Below are 21,539 nucleotides of genomic sequence, written 5' to 3' on the forward strand. Positions count from 1 at the left end.
ATTTTTGAAAATACCATAAATATTCAAGATAGGGCTTGCATCTTTCTGCCATTAATGAACATGATAATTTACTTCATGTCTTCATCAAAAACTAATTTCTTCAAATTTTGGACTTGCATCCGTATGCTTCTCGGGTACAGATTATGTTCACACCAAAATGTTGTTTTACAATCTCAACCACAGATGGCAGTACAAGGCCTAGAGAGCGTTCTGGAAATGACAAGATTCATAACACAGTTTACATAATATTAATAATAGATATAGATTTGAGTTATTTGATCTTACATTAAATTGTTTATTGAGGATAAATATAGTCTATGTTCTTTTTCTTGTCAGAATTAATATATTGAAGAAGTTTTCCTGACAAACGTCCAGGCTAGTGATGGTTTGGTCTACATTCAACATCTAAATGTACATCACGCAGACTTCAAACTAGGATCGAGTACGTTTTGACTAATGAAATGGAATGTTGAAGAATAGGATATCATATGACAAGAAGGATTGGAAAAAGCACTAACCAAGAACTTAAGGGGCAGTTCTGCCTTCAGAATGAAATACCTTTGTATTTAGCTCCTGTCTGCACAGTGTGAAGACAAGGGACAGTTGTTGGGCAAGCAAGAGAAGGAACGCTTGGAATGTTTGCCACATATTTTAACTTGTTCTTTGAAGGCGAATAATGCTGATTGGCTGAAATCCCGATAAACTCAGCAGTGAAACTGACACTGAATAAATTGATTTTATCGAAACACAACATTCAACATTCGCAAATGAATTGATTTATGCACAAAAAATAATCAATATATTGATTAAATTACAATGCTGTCTATTAATTCAAATACCTTATCTCTAAATAGTATAAATTATATTGCTATTCGCCTCTGTCTGTTTGTGCGCTTAGTTCTTCTAAACTATGGAACGGATTTTGATAGGGTTTTCACTATCATTTAGAGAATTTCTTCACGGAAGATTTACATATAAGAAACATGCATATTATATTTCTGTACCTTAAAGGATAAACCACGGAAGTCCACTTTTTGATGCTTTTGAGTTGAATATGCTGTATTTCATTATGTTAGTGTATGAAACACTGGGTGACTGGATAACTCATAAAAATGACAATTCAATTACCTATAAAAAGTGTTAAAAAGTTATTAAGCACTCTCTTTAGGGTGAATTGCCTAATACAAAAAAAACAAAAAAGTGATGAAATAAAAACTAGGTTAAATAGGTTACATATGTATTGATGTATGATTACAGTTTCACCAATCATATCCATCAAATTGTGAACAAAGGTATGAAAACACTAGGCTTCGTATTAAGAACAACTAAAAACTTCTTTACAAGCCATTAAACTATTATACCTACGTATCTCTAGTAATAAGTCTAATTGAATATAACTCAGTAGTTTGGTCTCCATCTTACAAAATTCACATTAACAACATTGAGCGAATACAAAAAAAAATTCTACGTTTTATAAATTTCAAATTAAATATCCCTGTTGAAGACTTAAAATAGATTTCTTATTAAATACTCTAAAAATACATACATTAGAAGATAGACGTAAAATAAACGATTTAACGTTCTTATTCAAAATACTTAACTCTAAATTCGACTGTTGTGAACTCCTGCAACTTATAAACATACATACACCCACAGTAACAACACGACAAAATACAATATTCTACAGCAGCACACATAAGCGTAACTACATTGCCCACTCTCCGATACAACGACTTCACACCATGGGAAATCATTACTTGGGTGATGTTGACATATTCAATACCAACTTGGCAAGTTTTGTGGATCACTTAAAACATTTATTTCTACAATACTCCTAAACACATCATGTAAACCTACAAATAGCTGTAATTTTCTGTTTTTGTTTCTTGTGTTTGTATGACTTGTTGCATAGCTTTTATCAAATGTAATTTTATTCTTTTTTTATTTTTCAAAATATCTGTCAAATTAAAATTATACTACCAACCATGTAAAAGCCCTCTGGGCGTTAAATAAATAAATAAAATAAATAAATAAAAAATAAATATGTTATTATTTAACCTAGGTTTTTAAAGGTGTGTTTAATTGTCATTTTGAGGAGTTATCATGGAACCGAAACACTTCTTCTTCTTTCGTATGGTGGCGGGGGTCAGAGGGGGACATCTAGGTCTGCGAGCCATTCTAGGGACTCAGGCGTCGCCATGTGAACCTCATCAATCCCACCGGGGAATGAATGGAGCGGGCATTCGTTGACCACATGTTCGGTGGTCTGCACCGCACCACATTCACACATCGCCGACTCTTTAAGGCCCCGTCTGTGCATCATGTGTGCCAACTGCCACACGCAACGGTTGTGTTCGCCGCGCTGTTCGCGATGCCACCGGTACGCTATTGTTACCGCGCGTGTAGGCAGTGAAGCGGATACCAAATTAAGTGGGCCTCCAACTACAAACTATGCCGCTATTTAAGGGGCCGAAGACCGATAGGTCTCCCGGCCAAGGGGAATCGATTAATATCGGGGAACTGAAACACTGACGTCCATAAACAATAAATGAACTGATTTAACTAGTTACAAAACCACTGAAGTCCAATTTACTTCAACGCATAAACGACGGATGTCCCTTTTACGAGGTTTATGCTCTAAGAAAAATAAACCAAAAAATATCTTAATTCCATAACCTCGGCAGTACAATATATGTTGCTTATGCTTTAACAATTTTGCTGGAATACAAGTTTCTTAAATACTCTAGAAATCAAAGAATCTTTTTATTAATGTGAATTAAATCTGCCGAATTAGGCTTCCCTAATTTTAATATATACCGCACGGATAGAAATTCTAAAACAAGTGCCAAAACACGAGGGGATGGTGTAGCCATTGCTATCTCAAAAAAACTCAGTTCCTCAAAAATATCCACGAAGAACCCAAGCATTGAGCAAATTTTTGTCAAAGTGAACACTTCTAGCGGAAAAATAATAGTGGGATGTGCATTGTGCGTACCTACCTCCAAATTCTGACGTTCAATGCTACAGCAATCACTGTGAAGAGGTTGAATCAATTTGCGCCCAATACCCTCATACAAAATTACTTCTAGTTGGTGATTTCAACCTGCCACATACGACTGGTATAATTATAAGTACTGACAATTTTATTATTGTTCCAATGTTAAAATTCGTGAAGTTAGAGATATGGCCCTGTTCTTGGGACTAACTCAGTGTAATTGTGTTCATAATACAGGTGGCCGTACATTGGACTTGGTCTTGTCTAATGTGTCTGATATCTGTGTTGTGAGAAGTACAGAAATACTTTTGCTCGTCGATGTTTACCATCCGCCACTAGAAATATGTATGTCTAATCTTAAACCTATTCCCACTGTAAAAAAGATAGAAGAAACTCGCAATTTCAAAAAAGCAGACTATGTTCAAATTTCTAACTACCGTAAACATATTTACTGGTAGTTCTTGAACTCTGATGCTGAGGTATACACCTCGTAAAATTTTACTCTATTGTTAATTCTGCAAACGAAAATTTTGTCCCTTTAAAAGTAAGTTTACAGGGAAACTGAATTCCCGAATCGAAGTCATGGATGACTCAAATTTCTTTTAGAAATATGTTAAATCCCAAAAAGAAAATGGAACTTATGTACCTAGTTTTGTCATTCGATTGTAAACAATCACAAAATCTACAGGAAACTGTTTGCTGAGTTTTTTGGTGGTGTATATGTTAGTAAAAGTGTAGACAGTGAGTACTCTTGTTCTAATTTGGTTGAGAACCTTGATATATCTGACTGTACAGTAACTATAGATGACGTTATATCTAAGCTGAAGAGTATCGATTCCCGCAAATCCGCAGGACCCAATAAAGTTCCACCTAGATTCCTAGTTAATTGTATGCATTCATTGTCACATCCCATACATAAGTTATTTATGAAGTCACTCTCATCAGGTGTGTTTCCTGATCTTTGGAAGTTTAGTCATTTGACGCCTATTTTCAAAGAAGGAAATAAGAGCGAAGTAACAAATTATAGGCCAATATACATAATATCTTCAGAAAAACTTCTCGAAAGCCTAGTAGTACTAGACAAGGTGATATCTCAAATTAAACGAGTTATCTCACCCCTTCAACATGGATTTATTAAAGGAAGCTTGTACACTAATGATATCGTTAATGGCTTTAACGCACCATATCGAACTATACTATACTACCGATTTCAGTAAAGCATTTGATAAAGTAAGCCAAAGAATCTTAATACGCAAATTAATACGAGTTATCTGTTGGGAAGGTACTTAGCGGTAAAGGTGGATTCATTCTCTTCTTACACTTGCGGCATCAAGCGGAGTACCACAAGGATCTCATCTGGGCCCAATATTATTTTGTTTGTTCGTCAATGAAATAGTAAATATTTTTAGCAAAGTCAGAGTTCTCTATAAATGATCACGCTATTTTGCAGTTGAACCTGAATAAACTATTTGCTTTGTGTTCAGAAGATGATTTGCAACTAAATATTAGTAAATGCCAGATTATTAGTATTTGCAAAGGTAAACATCCTCTTCATTTGTATGCCTCATTATTTTTTGATTAACAATGATTTATCCTTCCAATGCTATCTGTATACCTAATTATTTATTTAACAATAATTTATCCTTACAATGCTACATATCTGTATGTATTAAACCTGTATGCTTCATTATTTTTTTAACTATTATTTATCCGTACATTGCTATCTGTATGTATTGTTTTGAAAAAAATTGTTTGTATGAAATAGTCAATAGGAATTATCTGTCTGTAGGTGCAATCTGTTCATAGGAGCGGTCCTATGCACGGATTTGCAGGCAGATTTATAGCTATGAAAGTGTTATGTATGTTGAGTGTGTCGTGTGCCCTTGCGTATGTTGACTGTGTTATATCCAGAGATGTGCAAAATGGGTACCCAAAACCATTTGAAATGCAAAATGGAAATGGGTCAAAACTTTTCCATTTGAAAATGCAAAATGCAAAATGGTTTTTAGAAAAGCATTTCAAATGCAAAATGCAAAATACCTATTTTCAAAATGCATTGAAAATGCAAAATGGTTTCTCAGGTCAAACAATTAAAATAATTATAGAATTTTTAAACAATTTTGTCATTTAATAATGGACATCAATGCAGAACAAACATATTACATGATGGTAAATCCAAAAACACCACGACCATAAATATACCACTCTCACCACGATTACAGATTATGAAACCACAAAAAATTTGCGCAGGACTAATGTTGCCAATGTAAAAACATAGAAACTGCTATCTAACATTTAATATTACAGCGTCATGGCCCCATGTTCAGTATTTTTTGTAATGGTATCACTCAATTGCCAGGGCTCCTACCAGGGAGCAACTTGACAAATGTAAATTATCTCTCATAGCGAGGTTGAGGACCGACTGATATTTGGGGCTTATGAAAAAAAGATGAGTGGAGATAGTAGGAAGAATGTTGCAAAAAAGTATTTAAAATGGAAAATGCATTGAGAAAAGCATTTAAAATGCAAAATGGAAAATACCCATTTTGCATTTCCATTTGAAATGGATTTATTTGAAATAAAGCACATCTCTGGTTATATCCACCTGTCTTTGTATTGTAGTCACTTGAAATGTTATTCTTTTCTATATTGTGGCTTCCCTGGTATGTGTGCTTTAGTGTTATAAGTAATATTGTGAACATGGCCTACTGACAAACTGCTTTGGAAGTTTAGCGGGTGCTTATAAGTAAAATAAAAAATAAAAATTACTGCATTTTGTTCAGCGCGCCAATTAGAACGGGTTGATTCACAGAATTTGAAAAATTACACAAGTATTGTGAAAAAAGGAGTAGCAGCTTGCCACACAAAATTACATATTGATAGGTGGGTCAAATCACAGCACCGCAAAGAATGGGAGAGGGCACCCGGAATGAGACAATCCAAAGTACTCATAAAAGGACCAGACCCTAGACGAACCAAGAAACTACTCGATATGGACAGTGCACTTGCTGAGGGAACTGGTAGGACTACTAACGGGACACTGCCATCTCAGGAGACACATGCAGATATTGGGAGTGGAAAACACCAATAGATGCAGGAAATGTGAAGAGGATGAAGAGACTCCAATTCACCTATGGTGCCAATGTCCTGCCCTGGTGGGAACTAGGCGCAGATACCTGGGGAGACATACAGTAGAACCAGAAGACATAGACACATACCCAATGACAACCCTGCTGAACTTTATTAAAGGGACTGGGTTTTTGTTAAAGGATTGAGGTAAAATGGGAGATAGTACAATGGGCCTACGGCCTAAGTGCTCACGGGAACTACGTGTAAATCGTCTCCGCCCTTAAAAATAAAGATAAATTGTGAAAGCCCATGATGAAATAATAACAGAACTTGAATTGTTCAAATTCTGCAAAACAACCCAGTCTTAAGCAGCGTGCTATTTAAAATCTAGTAATATTATAATTGACGTTTGTCTTTGCTACAGTTTGAGAGTTTATTGTACATTTCCTTGAAGAAAACTGCCACTGGCCAAATGTGACAGGAGTTCAAACACCGGTCTCTAAATCTCCTATTTGAAGCAACATATCCGTACAACAAGAAAACTGAAAAATATATGTACATTTAATTTTAATTAGTTTTTTTATTGGTAAAAATAACAATGAAAAACAACTTATGTATTATTGTATTTTTTTTTAAAGAAATATTCTTTCAGCTTGAGAGGCTCTCTGAAGTAATTAAATATATGCTTATATAATGTTGGCCAGATAGTCCCTGATGTGTGTAGGCTCCAGGCGTCTGAAACCATTGGCGTCACAAATGCCGATCTGTAAAAAAAAAACCGACATTAGAACATTTAACATTTTCACAATAAAATAACTTTTAATTATTGAAGACAATATATAAACAAAATCGAAGCAATTCATAACAAATTCCTAAAATATCTTTGTTACGAGTCATCTGTAAGATTTAACAATTATGCAGAGGCAGCTTCAATACTTTAAAATTGATTCACTGTGTGTACGGAGGCATCATAAGGATGCACTATTCCTGTATAAAGTAGTTAACAATAATATTCAATGCCCAGAGTTGCTAAACAAGATTCCATTCAATGTAACTGCGCGTTCAATACGCTCTTGTGTCCTGTTCAGGGTTGATCAAAGCAAAACGAACTCTAAGCAGAATTCTTGTCTGAACAGACTATGCAATAATTACAATAGTGTTTTATCCAAGGTGGATATTTTCAGTTGCGAACTTACCAAATACAAGAGGTCCATAAAATAATATTTCTCTGATGGTTTATGAATAATGTTATGTCTCTATTGTTTATATTTCTATGAATTATGATTTGATATATATCTACAACTCTACATGGCTATAAATGTATTGATAAATGTTTTGTTTTGTAAATTTTTCTTTTTATATAATCTTTTGTTTTGTATAAATTTTTGAATTCATATTCCTTTCTTACACATTTAATTTACTTATTCCTTATTATGCTGTCTCAGTAGAGGCAAAGTCACAAGGAGGAAATCCATAATTGGATTTATTTCGACTATATAATACTTATGTACAAATTTAAACTGTCGATTTCCCGAAAAATGATAAATAAATTAGCAATTCTCAAATGAAAAACAAAATTAAAATTAGAAAAAAATACAGACAAAATACGAAATAAAAATATAGGGACAGATTAGCGCAGTTGGTAGAGCAGCGTCCAGTCAAGAAGAAGATCCTGGGTTCAAGTTAACTAACTAACCATCACGCCGTTTCTCCTAAGGGATAGGCAGAGAGAAAAAACTGCAAATCAACTCAGTTTTGCCTCATTCACATTCATACTTCGTCTCATACATACTCTTGTATTTATTCTGACTCTTGACATGGCCCGACTCAAGTATCTGATTCACTTGATCGACCCCGACTTCTGCTGCCACTTCAATTAGCTTGCGCTAACGTCACTGTTGCGATAACAGTACCTGGATATCATCTGCCATCATTTGTACTTCAGACCCCTCCTTGAGTGTGAGAATAGCGGTGTGCACAGCGTCTGACAGAGGCCTGATGGGTTAAGTAACAAACAGTACCTGGATATTATCTGCCGTCATTTGTCCTTCGAACCCCTCCTTGAGAGTGAGAATAGCGGTGTGCACAGCGTCTGACAGAGGCCTGATGGGTTAAGTAACAAACAGTACCTGGATATTATCTGCCGTCATTTGTACTTCGAACCCCTCCTTGAGAGTGAGAATAGCGGTGTGCACAGCGTCTGACAGAGGCCTGATGGGTTAAGTAACAAACAGTACCTGGATATTATCTGCCGTCATTTGTCCTTCGAACCCCTCCTTGAGAGTGAGAATAGCGGTGTGCACAGCGTCATCAAGCTCCAGATCTTCGCTGTATCTGAAATAAAACGACACACGATCATTTTTACAACCATATCAAGAGATTGGCTTTACATAGCACTTATTTTTGTCCAGTTTCCATATATGACTTCTATATGAGAATAGAACATGCTTAACCATATTCTTTTTTTATGTGACACATCACAAGAGCGCCCCTGTCTGCAGTGGAACTTTGTCGCCACCCGGTTGCGTGGCGTTGTGAGGCGGGTTAAGTTAGGGGCTGTAGGAAGGGATTAATTAATGCGGTTCTTGAAGAGACCCAGATTATATGAAAGAGGAAAAATAGATGCCGTTAGATATTTCTACATATGAGCCAACTTATACAAAAACAAGTTGAAGAAACAACCCGTTCTCAAGAAGCCGACATCAACTGTGTTCCGCTAGTATCTATCGGGCTTCATGCACGTGTACCGGGGATCAATGCTGCTTGTTCCTTAGAGCGGGCTCCATTAAAATACCCGTAAAACAGACTAGGCATGCCCACTTGCGTCTGTGCATCAAGTAGTACTGAGGGGCTATGGTAATGTATTGGGAGAGATATGAACAGGCCAAGCCATGTTGTGTATAGCGTCATTAATCCATGGAATTTTGGAAACAATAATTTTGGTTCCGGTATCATTCGAGACGTGTGACAAGGAATAGTTTTCATGGATGACGTAAGTACAACCTCTCTCCGTAGGTGTTGTAAAGTGTGTATGACATATGCACATGAATTCGGCAAGTATCTTTGATAATTTGTGGACAGTTTGTGAAGCAAGCTACCGGATAAGTTACCGGCGTTAATTTCTTCTCTAATGGCTAATATATTGGAAATCTGAATGTAAATATAAGCATTGTTCCTCTAAGATGCGCTCGTTTGCGGCAACACTTTATTAAAAAAATTGCCCTAAAAGTTGTTAGTTTAGGGTCACAATGGTTGAGTGCTTTAAGACGCCTGTCCCGGTATACGCCATTCCTTGTTGTGACCGTTTTCTTTTTATTTTTCTGTGTCTTGTTCTATATCATGTTTCATTTAGATTTATTAGTTTCATCTTTTTCTTCAATGAGATATTTTGTGTTATTTAACCACTCAGAACATTAGAACGTCAAAAGATGTAAATATGATAATAGCGGTCAAGACATTAGAACATCTTTTCACGTAAACGCGCGAGATTTTACAAAAATCGATTTATTTCCATCACTAGTATACGGATTGCCATGATTTAAAAAACAGAGTATCGATAATGAATAACGCTACGCGTCTGTATTCAAGAATATCTATGGAACGTAGAGGTGCATTATCTAAGCCGATTGATTCTGTCATCTTGTTCGTTCATAATTTATTGCGTTTCTAAATAATTTATTAAAAATATTTTAGTTTGGACGGTTAATATTTTGAGGTGACTAATAGTTTTTAATTATATTTCTTCAATACATAAAGTGTTATTTCTTTATGATACTCAGAAAAAAGTACATTTTTCACGGCTTTGAAATAATTGTAAGCGATTCTTACATATTTTTGACGTTTTCATAAAATATATATTTAGAAATGCAAATATTTACTTATAATAACACAATGCGATAGTCGATTTCATAATCTTTCCAAAACATTTTTTAGAATGAGGCTACGTTTCCCAAGACGTGAGTTATGATGCTTTTAGCAAAACTCGTAAATAACACAAAAATTATCACGTTTTGACAGTTCTCAAAGGAACACATAGTACATATATAAATGTCTTTGTCTGAGAGGTTAATTTGTTTTAATTCAATCTCTTTTTACTGCAACTGTTTCATTGTTACAAACAAAAACAATGCACATCTTTCCATTCGTCAGTCAACATTAACAGGTAAGAATACAGTCCTAACGAAGTTCATGGAATTTCAAAATGCTCCCGAAGTATATATTTCTTATTTTTGAAGTTGTCGTCAAAAGAAATACCATTTTAGAAAATACATAAAATTATCGTTCTAAAATTTAATTTTAATATTAAACATGGAAATGTTGGCTAAAAAACTTGCAGGCACATTTTGACTTGAAACGTCCATAATTTTGAAAGAATTGGATATTTAGAAAATACATTCCTTTTGTTTATAAAATTAGTAAGAATACTATTGCTTCACTTTTTATACCGTTTGTACAATAAAATAACATAAATAATGTTTTAACTTTTAGTTGTCAATGAGAAAATCCTGCCAATTTGTAATAATACACTTTTTTGGATTTATCCATGTTATTATGTATAAAAATATTTGAAACAAACTGAGAAGAATAATTATTTATCTTCCCAACGACGAAAAAATCACGCGTCGACGCATTATAGAAAAAAATAATATGTACGGCCAGATCTGTCTTTCAGAAGATCTAACGAATATGATGTTTGTGGCTAGTAATGTCCTATCGAGACTTGATTATGTAATTTTATCTACGCGTTAATGCGCGTAATTGCGCACCTGCCAATTTATTTCTTCAATACCTTGTACAGATAAGTTGATGGGTTGCATTAGAGGGAAACTGATCATAAGAATTAGTTAGCTAGGCTGTGATAAGTGAGGTTATGTGGGCTGACCTCTTCTCGAGGAAGGTTTTGCCGTTGACGTGATTCTTGCCCATGGCGGTGGCCTTCCAGGAGAAGTAGGAACCGGAGGGGTCGCACTGGAAGAGGTAGGGCCGCCCGCTGTCCCAGCCGCATATCAGCAACGACACTCCAAACGGCCGCACGCCCCTGGAACCAAATACAAACACCTTCATTACTAACCAATACTTTACTCGACATCTTATCCGTTGACGCGTTCTTGGCCATATTTTGGCCAATTCGCAAACACCCGCGAGTGTACGCTGGGTGGCCAATTTTAAAACACTCATTGGAATTTTAAATGTTCCCGCGCATTGGAATCTTCGATAAATCCCAAGGCTAACTTAGTAGTTTCACAGTTTAACAAGAGATGTCTCACCTCTCTTCTGAATCATTTGTTATTGACATTTCGCCAACTGAAATTATTTATTTATTGGACAATTTGTATAGCGCCGCTTTTGTGAGATATCACCTCAGAGGTATCACTTTACAGTTGATGCAGGTATTACAAAAAATATAAATATTACAAAAATAAATTGAAGTTAAGTTAAGTAAAATGAAGTACAGGAACAGGTGACACGAAGATAGAAGATGGAGATAGAAGATCTTCTGCAGCAAGAATCCTAGGTGGTGAAGAAACTGGGCCAGCTGCTGCAGCGAAAGAGTCCACCAACAGTGCCAGCACGAGGTTCGTCATCCGTCCGGGTATGTGTCTGCTGCTAACAAAGCGCTGACACAATATCCTCTCACAGATACCAGACCTTGGCAGCACCGCTGTGACGTTCGACGAAGATAGAAAATGGAGACTCTGCAGCAAGAATCTTTGGTGGTGAAGAAACTGGACCAGCTGCTGCAGCGAGAGAGTCCACCGCGTCCACCAACAGTGCCAGCACGAGGTTCGTCATCCGTCCAGGTATAGGTCTGCTGCTAATAAAGCGCTGATACCTCACATAGATAAGAGACCCTGGCAGCACTGCTGTGACGTTCGGCAAGTCCATCATTCATCTCCATGTAATCCTGTTCCTGGTGATTATTGAAGTGGTGCATTCTGCCCGCAATAAAAAGCGACGGTCGGGATAATAAATTACCCTGGGCTTAGCAAAACACTTGCCTTTAGAGTTTCTGAGAAATATTGTAATATTTTTTCTTACAAATAAATCATTGATCATGTTTTTACATATTAAAAATGCATGTTTGATTTCAAATTTATATCTGTGATTATCAACAAGGCCATAGATAAATAAAGAAGTCATAATTACCCATATGATGCAATTGAACAAATCATAAACATTAACTGATTAACTATCAATATTACAATAGTCCGTTAATATAATCTCACCCTGTCTGCGTATACTCCTGCATGACGGCCGCGACGCGCTGCACCAACTGCGCCGTGGGGATGGTGTGGCCGTACATAAGCTTGTACTGCTGGGCCATCTTGCGCGCGCGCTTCACCAGCAGCCGGTAGTCAGGACCCATGCCCGAGTACACGGCGCCCGCGAGCTCCGTGATGGTCTCCACCTTGTTGACCGACTGCGGACAGTACAGCAGGCTCTTGTGCTTGTTCTCCGTTGCGATCACCACCCCGTTGGAAGCTGGAATCATTCAACACCAAATTCATTGAACTGTCAATAATAATATAGTTTTACCAGCCAATAAAACTAACATACGTACACTAACTTGACAAGGTACAGGAAAACGTCAACACAAACCTTTTTGTCTTGTGTCGGTTGTTAAACTCTGTTTTCAATTTTTTCAAGTGGATGAGTTTGGTATTTGGAAAGTATGTTTACAAGAGATGGAAAAACCCATTGGGATATTTAAAGTGGATGAGTTTGGTATTTGGAAAGTATGTTTACAAGAGATGGAAAAACCCATTGGGATATTTAAAGTGGATGAGTTAGGTATTTAAAGGAGGGTAAATGCAGGAAATTTTAACAGAGGACGGTGGGCGTTAATAAAAAAATGTCCGAAAAGGAAAAGCTTGCAGCCCATAACAGAGTGCTGATACCAACTCTGATGTACGGCAGTGAAGATAAAAGTAGACCGAACGCTGCAGAGATATAGGTAAAACCATGTATGACCATGCTAAACAAAAAATGTATAACATGAAGAAAGGGACGGTTTTATATAATTAATTTATTACACGCCCTACTGGGCGTTTCTTTAAAAAAAAAATACAAGCATTTTGTATCAGAGTAAACACTTAAAAATTAATACAATAAAGAAGAATGTAAACATAATGGCAAAAATGAATCCTCACGCATATAATTGAATTTAAAAGATTCAACAAAACAAAATAGTAGAAGCGGAGAAGTTATATGGGTACATAGGTCTATTTGTGTCTAGAAGAATAAAAGTGATAGAATATACAACATTTATACTGATTAGTTTTCAAATGAAATATATCACCCAGATCAGAAAGACTGTGAAGTCTCGGAATCGGAGAATTTTGGTAAGCTTGTGTCCTGGTGTTATTGAAGTAAAAAGGTAAGAAATGTCAGCATGATTTTTTGGGAACATGGATATTGATACATTGAAGTAATTCGGGACAGTCAATTTTAAAATGTAGTATTCTTTGTAACAGTATTAAATCTGTGCTTATTCTTCTTTCTGAAAGTTTCAATAGAGACATTTTATCCAAGAGGTAATTGTAATTTATGTTTTGTATAGGAATATGTAATTTATAATTTATAAACCTTAGAAACTTCCGTTGAATCTTTTCAATGTTATCTGAATGAATATTGAAAAATGGAGACCATAACGTATAATGAATATAATATAAGAATAACAGAGGAGTATGTAAGAGACAATGTAGATGGAGATGAATGGGGACAGTTGAGAGTAGGAACTTAAGTTATGGTTACCTTTAATTCCAACAGAGGGCGCTCCTGCTGCCACAGCGGCCAGAGCATATTCTATTTGAACCAATTTTCCAGACGGGCTAGAACAACAAAATATATATTACAGTAAGTTTTCATTGCGTTGACACGGGTTACCATAATTCCTGGTTAAATCTCCATAACTTACTGACTTCTAAACACGGCCAAATTATTGGAAATAACACTTTTGTTTCTAATCAATCGGTACAAGAAAAAACTATTTACATCGGGAAAGATATAACACCACCATTTGGAGTCCTTACTACAGTGTACATGAATTACCTAACGAGTCAAGAAATGAACAGTATTCTCAAGACTATGCTTTTTGCAGATGATGTAGTACTGATAGAAGAAAATCATTGTGATCTACAAATTAGCCTGGAAAGGTGGAGAAAGATCCTGGAGGATAATGGACTAAAAATTAGCAGGAAAAAGACGGAATATTTGTATTTACCATTTGAAGACCCAAATGCTGTAACTCCTTCGATGCAATTGGATGGAGTAACATTAGCCAACTGTGACTCATTTAAGTATCTGGGTTCACTCATCCACAGAGACGGAGGATGTGCAGCGGATGTCAACCATAGGATAGGATGGGTGAAATTTAGATCCGTAACAGGAATTTTGTGCGACACGAAAATGCCAATAAAACTTAAAGGAAAGACATACCAGACTATTGTTAGACCCGCGATAATGTATGGCTCCGAATGCTGGACTATGTACAACTCCTACTCTAGGCAACTCGAATCAGCAGAAATGCGAATGCTTAGATGGACGGCAGGAGTATCATTAAAAGATAAAATTAAAAGCTCACGCATTCGTGGTAGCCTGGGTGTCACTGACATAAACAGTAAGCTAGAGGAACGACAGTTAAGATGGTATGGGCACATAAGACGGAGACCACCAGACCACACAGTGAAGCAAGCAATGTCTATAGAGCTTCAAAGACAGAGGTAGACCAAAGAACTCCTGGATGACCCAATGCTCCAAAATCCTACAAAGAAACGGCCCAGATGAAAGCGACACTCAGAACCGAAGAAGCTATAACCTGAGAACGAGAAGAGCCGACCCCAACAGCCTACCTAGGCAATGAGTTGGGATTGTGCTAGGAAGAAGAAGAAGAAGAACTACAGTGTACATGAAAATTCCCTTGAGCTAGTCCAACATAAATTTTTACGTTATATTAATTTTAAATTGGGAATATTCATCGAAAACATTAATTACCCCTCTCTGTAACAATTATTGGTACTCAATACATTAAAAGAAAGAAGAATTTGTTTTGTCCTATTTTATTTATTTAAAATCGTTACCAACCTGTTGAACTCCCCTGAACTTCTTTCGTTAATATGTTTCCATGTACCTAGTCGATCAGTTCGTTTCAAATTACCCTATCATTGCAACAATACAGGATCTAACGCTGAACTCAATTCCATAATGAATCGCCTACATGTACTTGGAAATAAATATGTTTTGGATGAACCTATAAACATTGCTAGTTTATCCTCATACAAACAATACTTAATTAAAACTGTCTGTCAGCGCTTCTCAGATTGACTATAATCAAATACAGTTTTAAAGTATTAATTTCTCAACACTCATTACATAATATCCGGGATTTATAATATGTTGTATTGTATTTATAATAACCTACTCATTGTACTTTTTTATGTATGGTTATCAGTTAGATAAACTAGAAATTTTAGAGATAAGAAAGAGTGTGAATGCAAAATTGAATATTATTAACAATCAAAAATTATTTTTAAATGACCCAATATTAAACCTATTCCCTTTGTAAATTGTTCCATATTGCCTCTCTTTCCCCTATCCGTTTTATTTTTTCTTTGTTGTCATTGTTTTTGTCTATTATTTTTTTAATGACACCATTGTCTATGTCTATTATTTATCTATTGACACCATTGTTTATGTCTATTATTTATAATTAGTTTTATTAAAAACCCTGAAGAAGTGAGCGTTGCTCATGAAACATGTTGGTAATAAACAATAAAAGTGGTTAAAACGAATTATTTTATTAATTTTTAATTAAAATGGTGCCACAAAATAAGTTTGCTGAGTTAGAAGAAAAGAATATCATTATGCTATAAGTAAGTATATATATGATAGGAACAATATATAAAGAGACAAAATCTAAATACAGTGGAGATGAGTATAGACTGATAATAAATATCAATGAAGGGAAAAACAGGCAATTATTTAATTAATTATTTCTGAAAGAGTAACATCAGTTTTAGTTTAAGTATGTTAACATCCTTTAATTTCTTTATTTCAATCGGAAGGTTGTTGAAATACTTTATTCCTAAATATTTATAATTGTTTTGCATTTGTTTGGTATTACATTTTGGAATTTTGATATTGTATTGATATCTTTTAGATAAGTGGGTTTCAAATTTTTTGATTATATTATCTTTATAAATTTGGATAATTGCATTTTTCTTGAATATATCTTCTACTCGGGGCACCCCGAAATCTGTAAATAGCGTTTCTGTTGGATACGTGGAGGGTTTCTTGAGGATTACTTTGAGGATTAGCTTCTGGACCACTTTGATCGGGGTTAGAATCTTATTGTATGACTCCCCCCCATCCAATAATTACGTATTGAATTAACGACTGGATTAGTGCGTAGTATACTCTTTTTAGGTTATTTCTTTTTAAAATATTTCTTAATCTTATGAATATGTATACACACTTTCTGATACGCTTAACCAATTCACAGATATGTCTTTTCCACTTCATATGTTGTTCTATTATTAGTAATAATCCTTCTCAAGTATGCACAGATGTCACTAATTAATATTAGTATGACCATGGGTTAATTGTTATTTTGTTAAAATTAAAACTGATACTGTGCGGCCATTATTATTAACCCTTACCACTCATTTGACGGGTGCCGGCCGACATCACTATTTGTACACTACAACTCAGTTGTCGGATTGTGGCCGACAAGATAAGACGTGCGTGCGCTGTGTATTTTCATGCGCAAAACTTGACACGTGACGTTGTTTCTTGTGATTATTCGATAAAAAAAAAAAACATTTAAATTAACGTTTTCATAAAATTTTGACTGTTTTCCGTTTTTATTTGACTATAAAATAACCTTTGCAAATTCACATAACCTAAAATGGCGGGAACTTGGCGTGATATGGCATCTGAATACCAAGTGTTTTTGGAAGATGGATCTTATGAAAGTGACAGTGAGTAGGAGCCTGTTGCTTGTGATTTTGAAAATCCTGATGATGATAGTGTTAACAGCACAGAAGGAAGACGCGAAACAGTGTGGTTTAGCGAGACCTGTTCCAGAAAACCTGGTCTCCATCCTGGAGAATGTTTTAAAAAGTACCATACTATGCTAAAATATAAGTAGTCCATTATGTTTTCTGTAAACAGTTTTGTTATTTGAAGAATACATCTTAACAAATGAATTTTTAACTATTTTTTTTTGTAACTGCCTATCAATAAATTAATATTTTGCCATTATTTAAAAAGTAACGCAAAAGTACCTACATTTTCATTTTATTGCACCCGCAAATGCACTGACAAAAAACTTTTGTTTTTAACCTCTTTATTTCATTTCTGATAATCCATTGAAAATAATTTTTGTATTATACTAAGCATACGTCAGACATGATAGTGTTTATCTCCTTTGTCTGTATAGCAAAGAGAAAGAAAGGAGATAGCTTTGGGATAAAACTTGAAGTGACCCACGATAGGTACATACAGCAGCTTCTCATTTGGACGCTAGATGGCACTGAAACTCGCTATTGCCGTACGAATATGCACAAATATAAAAAATAAATTAATAATAATCGGGTAGTTTGTTAAATTAGCAACATATTTTCGGAGGTCTTTGACCAAAAGAACTTCGTAGACGAGCCGCCACTGTTAGCCAGCATGTTTGGTGACCAAATCTGAATAGCCAGGAACTTCCTGTAATCCTCTTCCACATATCCTACTCTTTCCCACTATCTTCAGCCTGACATACACCAATAAACAATATACTTTTGGAGAAGGATTTACGCTTCGATGGATTTCAAAAGACATTAACAGCTGATATTAGCTAGCTATATTAGCTATACTATAGCTATACTATATTAGCTATACTATTAGCTATGCTATACACTTAGCGATACTGGTAGTATCTTCCAGAGTGGAAGATACTACCAGTATCGCCCTGGTGTAAGACCACCATTCAGAATTGAAACGTTGCTCCAAATGGCTTTAGCCGTGTTTAGTGACTAGATCTGAATAGCCAGGTACTTCCCCACCTTCCTCTTTCCCTTCCCCACTTACCTTCAGCCTCACAACATCCCCCAATTGGGGATGCCATAGTCTCACTGGCTCCAGACGGGAGCAGTTGGGACTCTTGTGAGGTATTCACTATAAAAAAAAAAAAAAAAAAAAAAATACTAGCTATATTAGCTAGCTATTAGAGTTGGCTGACAAAGAATGTCAAAGTTTTAGGGTTAGTTTTTTTTCTTCTCTTATTTAAACCAAAATATGAACCTATGACCCTAAAATAAGTTCTTAGGTTGTCTGTTTGGGTTTAATAAAAACTTGCCTAAAAAACAATTAAAAATTATTGTGTCAAAATATGATGTGAAATTATCATTATTTTCAATTTCGGAAAACTGATATACTTACTTGTCATTATTATATAGCTGATACACTGTGGTTTTTCTATTAAAAGTTCGTAAACAGTGTCCCTATTTTCTGTATATTTACGTTTTTTCAATAAACAAAAATGTAAGCTAGTGAAATCGAAATGGAGCACGGATGAACAGACAAGTGAACAGACCTCCATTCCATGAAATACACAAATAAATAAATATTTTCAAAATCATGACGAAGCAAAATTCTTTGAAAAAATCTAAAATTTAAATAATCTAACTATTGTAACTGATAACCATTACTTACAACACAAATATAAAAAAAATTCACACTTAAATTGTTAAACACAAACAAAAATTAGTTCTAAATTAAATTGCACAATTTTGAGGTTATCCGGTGGAAGAAAAATAAATCGGAAAAAAACGTTTTAAAACCATGTTAATAAGTTGTTTAAGTTCACAAGCATTGTATTATAATACATATGACTGTAAATTATGCTATTAACGGGTTAATAACGCCAGTATCAACAAAATAACACCGATGTCAAATGTCAACAGCCAAATTTTAACGTTTAGGAAAAATTGAGAATTTTTGTTGTTATTTTAATAAAAATAATAAATGGCGTGATCAGAGTCGAGTGACAAGTTAATATTTGATAAAATGGCATTAATATTACCTGAAAGTTGTGAGGGAAAAACTGTATCGTTCAGACGCCATGATTACATGCAAGTTGTCTTTTCAATTTCTATGTACTTTTTGCTGTCATCAGTAGAGATGGTCGATAATACCTGTCTCGACTACTTGGAACCAGTTCCTTTGCTGTCACCGGAACCATCGATATTATTTCTCCGACCAGGGCCGGACCTGAGCCAAACGTCAAGGGTGCTTATCAATGCCTTTGCGCCCGAAGTCTAGTCCTTTATGTATCTAGGATTAGGACTAGGGTCCTTAGTCAATAATGACCTTCTAACTTAAATAACGGTCCTTTTAAAATGTTGTTAATTTTAATTGTCAAAATAATTTTCAAAGTTTTGATTTTTTGTGACCGATGACCAGTCTGTAGAGATGCTACGAGAATCTTCTAGAAGGCTCGCCCATACAAAACGCTAGCGGGAACACTCTAGTCCAGAGGTTCCCAAAGTGGTCTATATGGACCCTCAGGGGTCGATATCGGCATGCTGGGGGTCTATGTCAGCGAGAAAAAAATTTGGGGGTCCACGAGATTCAAATGGGGGTACATACGAACGGACCCCCATTTACCTCAAGTAAACATTTAGGAGTTTCGTAAATGACACAATAGACCTAACACAAATATAATAGACTGAGAAATTACTTATTTGATATTTGTATTTTTATATTTCGTAAAGTTGTTAATTGAGGTATATAAATAGAGTCTACGTTCCTTTTCTCGTCAGAATTAATATATTCAAGCAAAACATTGCACATTGGAAGCCGCGAATTTTCCTAGTTCCCCAACTTGTTTTTGAAAAACGTCTAAGGTAATAATGACGTTCAACATTTAAATGCACTTCACACAGACTTCAAAACTAAGTTTGAGGACATTTAGACTATGGATATGCAACGTGAAGAATCGGATATTATGTGATAAGAAGAACTGACCAAAATAAGCACTGACAAAGAACTTAAGGGGCAGTTCTGTAGGGCCATCTACAGAAAGAAATTCCCGTTGCTTATCCTGCTTCATTTTCATTTGGTGTAATACCTCACAAGGGTGCCCCAGTCTGCACAATGTAAAGACAGAGCAACTATACCGCCACCCGGTTGTTGGGCAGGCAAGGAAAGGGAATATTTTTACTAAAAAAATAAATGATTATCACATGGGACGTTAATAGTTTTAGGAAAATTCAATATTCGGCAGGCAGGGGGTCTACAAAATATTTGGCAAGTGGTCTACGGGGCAAATAAGTTTGGGAACCTCTGCTCTAGTCGCAGTGCGAGTGTCTGGCGTTCCTACCTACAGTTATGAAATGTTCTCGAATGCACCCGGGCGGCTATATAATGAGGCGCGCCCAGAAGTACTTAGCCAGTCTTTAATTGGCAGTTTTACGAGTGACCAACTAGCGAGCGCCGTACTGAGGAAGCGGCAGACACTGATCGCCCGTTCCCCACGCGTCGCGTCCCACTCTTTCTTCACCACACCGCTACAGGACCTGTTCACCTACACCCGATTTTGCACGGTATACAATTATTATGGACTTCTTGGGATCACATCAGCGCCCTGGTCCCGGCCATCGTTCAACGCAGCGTCGACCCACTGACCCGCGCCTCGACCGCTTCGCCGTCATCGTCGTCTACACTTGGTGTCATCATCATCATCGGTCCCAGTCATCTCGCAATTGCGCAACTCAACTGACTAGAATAAACGCTGTGACACAACACAACTTGCATCTTTTATTGTCTCCTCACCAGATCCCCAAAGTCTCATAAAACCGACTTCTTTATCAACCGGTGCTGTACTCGTATTTGTATGGGAGTCGAGACGTTTTTTTCATTTTTAATATTACCCGCTTTTTACATTGAAGAACACTAGGTATAAAATATTGGCATCTTTTCACTAATTTTATCGTATTGAATCAACCTGCAAAAATGTTTCCACGACCAAACCCAATAAACACTTTACCGGTGTTTAAAAACCTGCATTAAAACATATTCATCGGTTCAAATATGAATGTGTGTCAGAGTTGCCAATGCTTAGTTCTAAAATATCAACAACAGATGAAGAGATTCAAATTCTCCACAAGTTCCTTTACCTACAACATGAAACAAAATTCTATTGAAATTATCAATCATTTTTAATTATCAAGGACATTTTCAGATCAGACTTTAAAACCGAATTCTTTGGAAAATTTGTTGCAAATGAAGACGAGACGTAGTGCGTTTACAAAATTATTGTAAACATTATTTTTCAATATGGTTGGATAATCGAGAAATGCCCAGAATCCCCGAGTTTTCCCCTCAAAAAGGTTCTCCCCGCAAAAATCCAATTCATGAAAATCTTAGAAAATCCCTGCTATTTGGGGGATTCTCAACGAATTTGGCAACCTTAATAGAGATTTTGTAG

At 35.8% G+C, this 21,539-nt stretch overlaps 1 protein-coding gene across 1 annotated transcript; it reads right to left on the bottom strand.

The window, feature by feature from the left end:
- Positions 1-6,674: 6,674 nt before the first annotated feature.
- Prosalpha2 (proteasome alpha2 subunit) lies at positions 6,675-19,261 on the bottom strand. Its single transcript, XM_089644256.1, has 6 exons — positions 19,134-19,261; positions 13,820-13,896; positions 12,292-12,547; positions 10,947-11,102; positions 8,302-8,398; positions 6,675-6,828 (listed from the first exon to the last, which is right to left on the bottom strand). The coding sequence occupies exons 1-6, from the start codon at positions 19,172-19,174 to the stop codon at positions 6,751-6,753; spliced, it is 705 nt and encodes a 234-aa protein (XP_089500382.1). The 5' UTR covers positions 19,175-19,261; the 3' UTR covers positions 6,675-6,750.
- Positions 19,262-21,539: the final 2,278 nt, after the last annotated feature.

The sequence above is a fragment of the Hesperophylax consimilis genome, chromosome 20 (assembly GCF_061612785.1).
Source record: "Hesperophylax consimilis isolate HC1 chromosome 20, BYU_Hcon_1.0, whole genome shotgun sequence".
Lineage (NCBI taxonomy): Eukaryota > Metazoa > Arthropoda > Insecta > Trichoptera > Limnephilidae > Hesperophylax > Hesperophylax consimilis.